We start from the raw sequence: 5,499 nt of genomic DNA on the forward strand, positions 1-5,499 counted from the left end.
GGTGAGTTCTCACCGTCTCACATCGCATCTGGATCCATTCACGCAAAGCACTTGCTGCTGTTCGTTTTGAGGTCATGACAATTGTAAAGCATCTGTGTGCGTGTGTGTACACACACACACACACACATTTTAAGCTTCTGTAAAGAGGCGGACAGAATTTCCCCTCGCTGCACAAGTGCAGCGACCATCACCCAAATCCACTGCCATTCTGTTGATTCCAACTCGAGAGTGAGCCTCAGGGACCCAGTCGAACTTCCTCAGAGGGCTTCCAAGCCTGCAAGTTCTTGACAGGTGCATACTGCCACAGTGTTCTGTAGAGCAGCGGGTGGGTTTGAACTGCCAGCCTTTGGGCTAGAAGCTGAGCACGTAACCACTTTGCCACCAGGGCTGCTCATTCAGAGGGAATCGCTGTGTGTCGTGATCAACTCCACGGCAGTGGGTTTGATTCCACTTGTTGGTCAGGGACTTGGACGTACTGAGTGCTGGAACTCCTTCCCAGTTTCTAAAAGGCTTTGATCCTCGTAACTGTGCCGAGGAGGGGGGATGCATCCCTGTTTTACAAAGCAGTAAACTGAGGCTTCAAGAGCTTTCAGTGCCTTGCCCACAGTTGCATCAGAAAATGATGAGACCAGGCCATGGCTCCTGATGGAGTGGCCTCCTGTCCCTCCCTCTTCCCTTTGGCAGCTTTCCCACCCAACTCCTCTGTCTCCCATGCTTCTTCCTTGCTTGCCCTTCCCACTCCAGACATTCTGGAGTCTTCACTTCATCCCTCATCGGTCCACATGTGGGTTTTCTTAGCCATGCTCCCCTTGCTAACCCAGCCAACAGTCTGTGCTGCCCTCTCCCGCTGGTGCGCCTTCCGTCAATGCCTTGCTCAAAAGCACCACAGGGCTTTTACCTAGAACTCAGTACTCAGCACCGCGCAGTGCTTCGGGGATGCCTTCTAGAAGGGGCGCTCGCTCAGAGAAATGCACACGAAATGGGCAGTAGCAGTGGGCTTGGTCAATGGTCAGCTCTGAGCACATGGCCATTGGGGGTGGACTCAGGCGGACAAGGCGGAGCAGGACTGGGCTCAGTGTGGGGCTGGAAGAAGCAGTGGCAGCACACAGGAAGAGGCCAGCCTCCCCAGTTGGATGGCCACTCACTCAGCCATTCACCCCTTCATTCCACAAGTCCTTCATTATGATCACTATATCTGGGTCATGGGTCTCTAGCCTTAAAACTGATCCAACTCCTGCCCTCGCGGCGCTTGCAGTCTAGTGGAGGAAACAGACCTGAAACATGCGAACGTATAGGTGCACACTTACAGATTGGCACAAGGGTTCGAAAGGCAGCGTGAGCATGTGACAAGAGCAATCGAACAGTGAGCAGAGATCAACTTTGGATGGGGAGGGACTGGGTCAGAGATTGAAACCGGCCCAGCTATTCTGTGAGACCTCTGGGAAGAGGGGGAGCCCCCCAGAGACAGTGTGCACGAAGAGCGTTCCAGACAGGAGGCCCAGGGTGCAGGGCAGAGAAGTGAGAGGAGGGAGGAAGGGCAGGGAGCCGCATGACCTCATTTGTGTTTCCAGAATATTCCTCTGTGTGGGAAAGCACTGTGGGGGGATAACAGTGGAAGCCAAGGGACCAGCAAAGAGGCTGTGAACATTTTAGGGAGATGAGGGGGCATGGGGCAGAGACCCCCGGAAGGTGTTCTGGCCCGGAGTCGGGTGCATGACTGAGTCCCCAGGGAGCCGCTGTTCTTGGAGGTGAAGCTTCCCTTTCATGGGCTCTGAAAAAGACAGGACTGGGAAGCCATCAGCCGGGAGAGATGAGGGGCCGTGGCAAAGGCCGGTGGCAGGATGATCCGGTGTCCCACAGGCTCTTCTCTCCCCTTTCCTCAGGGCCACACCAACGTTATCTCCTGCCTCTGCGTCAGCGAAGACAGGCGGTGGATTGCCACAGCCGATAAAGGACCCGACTGCCTGATCATCATATGGGACTCCTACACCGGGTAGGCTCTGCATGGGGGCTTTCACCGGTTCTCTTTTCTGGGGCGGGTCTGCCCCAGCTCTGGGCCGTGGCGTGGAGCAGCGCTGCAGGGGAAGGCTGCCTGTCCTGTTACCTCCAGGCCTGACCGAGTGACATTGTTGTAGTTGCCTTTAGATGTCATCACATCAGTTCTGACCCATATCGACCCGTGGGCCATAGAGCAGGACACTGCCGGCCTGCACAGCGTCAGTTCTTGTGATGCCTGAGCCCATGGCTGCAGCCACTCTTGGAGAGTCAGTCCATCTCTTGGAGGGTCTTCCTCTGCTCCCCTCGCCCTCCACTTCTCCACGCATGATGTCCTTCTCCAGGGACTGTTCTCCAAAGTAAGTGAGACAGGCTTGACATCCTTGATTTTTTTTCTTTTAAACATTTTATTGAGGGCTCTTACAGGTCTTGTAACAATCCATACATCAATTGTATCAAGCACATTTGTACATAGGTTGCCATCATTCTTTTCCAGACATTTATTTTCTATTGAGCTCTTGGTGTCAGTGCCTACCCGCCTCGCGAACCACACTCCCCCCTGTGGCCTTTGATAAATTATAAATTATTATTATTATACCGACAGCTGTCTCCCTTCCCCCACGGGTTCTGTTGTTCGTCCCCTGTGAGAGGTGGGGTGTGCATGGTCATGTGTCCATCATTGCAGCCAGTTCCCCCTTCCTCCCTTCCTTTCTCCATCTTCCCCCTGCCCTCCTGGTATTGGTACTTCCATTCCTCTTCCTGGATTCCGTGTGTCGTGAGCTCTTATGTCTCAACTGTACCTGTGCACATGCTCCGGTCTAGCCCACAGTGGAAGGCAGGACTGGGGTCATGATCGTGGGGGGCGGTGAGGAAGCCATAAGGCCCCAGAGGAATAGTGTCTGTTTCATTGGTGCTTTACTGCATCCTGATTGAGTCATCCCTTCCATGTGACCCCTCTGTGAAGGGATGGGGCTTTGAGTTTCTGCTCCGACTCCCCTCATTTTCAACAATATGGTTTTGCTTGTTTGTTTGTTTGTTTTGGGTCTTCTGATGCCTGTTACCCGGTCCTGGTGATACTTCATGATCACACAGGCCGGTGTGCTTCTTCCATGTGGGCTTGTTGCTTCTCTGTTGGATGGCCGCTTGTTTAACTTCAAGCTTTTAAGAACTCAGAGACTGTATCTTTTGATAGCCAGGCTCCATCAGCTTTCTTCACCACATTTGCATATGCACCCAATTTGTCTTCAGCAATTGTGTCGGGAGAGTAAGCATCACAGCATGCCAGGTTGTTAGAACAAAGTATTCTTGCACTGAGGGAGGGCATGAGCAGAGGCCTGAAGTCCATCCACAACCTCAGTGTATTGCCATATAAATATATCTACATGGGCCAATACCTCTATTTTTATGAATTAAATGTATTCACATATGTATACACCTATACTTATACATCTATCCATAGCTTTGCTTCCTAGATCGTTCCTGTTTCCTTTCACCTTCCTCCTGCCCCACTGTCACGCATGCCCTTCTTCCACCTCTTAGTACTTCCTCTCAACTAGATTGCTGTTGCTCCAACACCCCCTTGTTGATTTTAATTCCCTAGTTGTTCCCTGTGTATGGCATTGTTTGCTCACTGCTCCCTTTCCCCACCTCCTTCTCCCCCGAGTCCTGCCAGGACCATCAGACCTGTTGCCTTCTCCTTGAGCTTGCTTCCCATGCCTGTCTTATATAAGCAGGCAACCCAACAATAACAGAGACCAAACAAAAAGAAAGCAAAAATTTGAGAAAAGAAAAAAACACATACGTAATTCCAGGCCTCTCCGCTGTCCTTTATGATTGTCTCCCCACTGGTCCTGGACATGCTTGATTTTAAGGAGCATTCCGGCTGTACTTCTTCCTAGACAGTTTTGATCATTCTGACGGTCCAAGGCCGAGTCAATATTCCTCGCCAGCCCTGTGATTCAAAGGCATCCATTCTTCTTTGGTCTCCCCAGTTCAGTGTCCAGCTTTCATGAGGCCATTGGAGTTACCACGGTTTGGGTTAGACAGGGAGCCCTGGTGCCATTGTGGCTGCATTGGCTGCTCACCACAGGGTCAGCAGTTTAAAACTGTCAGCTGCCCCTCGGGAGAAAGACGAGGCTTTCTACTCCTGTACAGAGTTACAGTCTTGGAAACTCATGGGGGCAGTGATGTTGGTTTGGAGTTTTTGTTGAGTCAGGCAGTGGCATCTTTGCTCTTTGACACTCTAAAGAGGTCTTGTGCAGCAGACTTGCCAGTGTAATATGTCATTTGATTTGTTGACCGCTGCTTCTGTGGGAGGATCCCTGGTGGCATGGTGGTTGTGTGTTGGGCTGTGATCCGCAAGGTCAGCAGTTTGAAACTCCCAGCTACTGCTCAGGAGAAAGACGGAGCTTTCTACTCCTGTGATGAGTCCCAGGCTTGGGAACTCATAGGGGTGGTTCTTCCTGTCCTATAGGTCAGCTATGAGGCGGCATCGGCTCTATGGGCAGGGAGTTTGGTTTTGGTTTGGCTCACCTGGGTGTCGATGGCGGTTTTAAGGAAAATGAAATCCTTGACAACTTCAGTCCTTGGCCCTTTTACCCTTGCAGTGCAGTGGGCTATTTAATGTGGCTCTTCCAGCCAGAGTCTCTGTAGCTCCCACCTAACAGCCCTGTCCTGAAAGGTCTGGATCAGAGGAGACCCTGATTGGATTCAGTTGTGAGTGACTGTTGACAGGGTTCATGGTGATGGCCATCCTGCTGGGCATGAAGCGAACCATCTCACAAGCAGGAAGAGAAGTCTCACTCCCAACAAAAAGAAGTGCCAGGAGGGGAGTTCACTTTGACAGCTGTGACAGCAGAGGAGAGATGGAGAAGTAGCAGGACCAGGGGACAGAGCATGAGACAGAGCCGGGGACTTCCCAGCCCAAGAGCATGTGTAGCTGAGTGCTTTGAGCCAGGAGACTGGCTTGTGGTATAGCATGTCTCTGGGCATTTAATTGGGAAGCTGGCTTTGTGATCCATGAAGCTGGAGCTGAGGGCCATAGTTAAGTTAGTAGCCCTTTTGGCATTTTATTGGGAGCCCTAAAAGAGCTTTGTAACATTATCCAAGCAGAGCCGAGGTCAGGTCAAGTGGCCGAGGATCAGAGAGAGGCCTGCCCGCAGGCCCATCAGAGAAGAAACTGTCCTGACTAAACAACTGTATCCTGAGCATTTCGCACCTGAATTGTGACCCGTTACCATCCCCCATAATCATACGAGTTGCCTGTGAGTTCTGGGTGGCCATTCCAATCAACCAAGGAACCTAGCAGAGAAAGAGAGTGTCGTGGGAGGAAAGGTTGGTGTCAGACTGGGGTTCAGAAGCATGGAGGGTGGAGGCACATGCACACCCTGCTTTATGACAACCAGCCTCAGCAGCCGGAGGCGGCCGCCAGATGCGTTCCCCACACCATGTCTTTTCCCCCCACACCATGTCTTTTCCCCCCACACCATGTCTTTCCCCCCCCAC

At 52.0% G+C, this 5,499-nt stretch overlaps 1 protein-coding gene across 1 annotated transcript in view; it reads left to right on the top strand.

Annotated features, from left to right (window-relative positions):
- Positions 1-5,499, top strand: part of CFAP251 (cilia and flagella associated protein 251) — a 50,376-nt gene that overhangs the window by 7,639 nt on the left and 37,238 nt on the right. Inside the window, exon 4 of the mRNA XM_045296719.1 lies at positions 1,884-1,993. Coding sequence (XP_045152654.1) covers positions 1,884-1,993 — 110 coding nt within the window. The remainder of the gene's footprint in view (positions 1-1,883; positions 1,994-5,499) is intronic.

The sequence above is a fragment of the Echinops telfairi genome, unplaced genomic scaffold, assembly GCF_000313985.2.
Source record: "Echinops telfairi isolate 266 unplaced genomic scaffold, ASM31398v2 ScPeMD7_7412;HRSCAF=8450, whole genome shotgun sequence".
In the NCBI taxonomy this organism is placed as follows: Eukaryota; Metazoa; Chordata; class Mammalia; order Afrosoricida; family Tenrecidae; genus Echinops; species Echinops telfairi.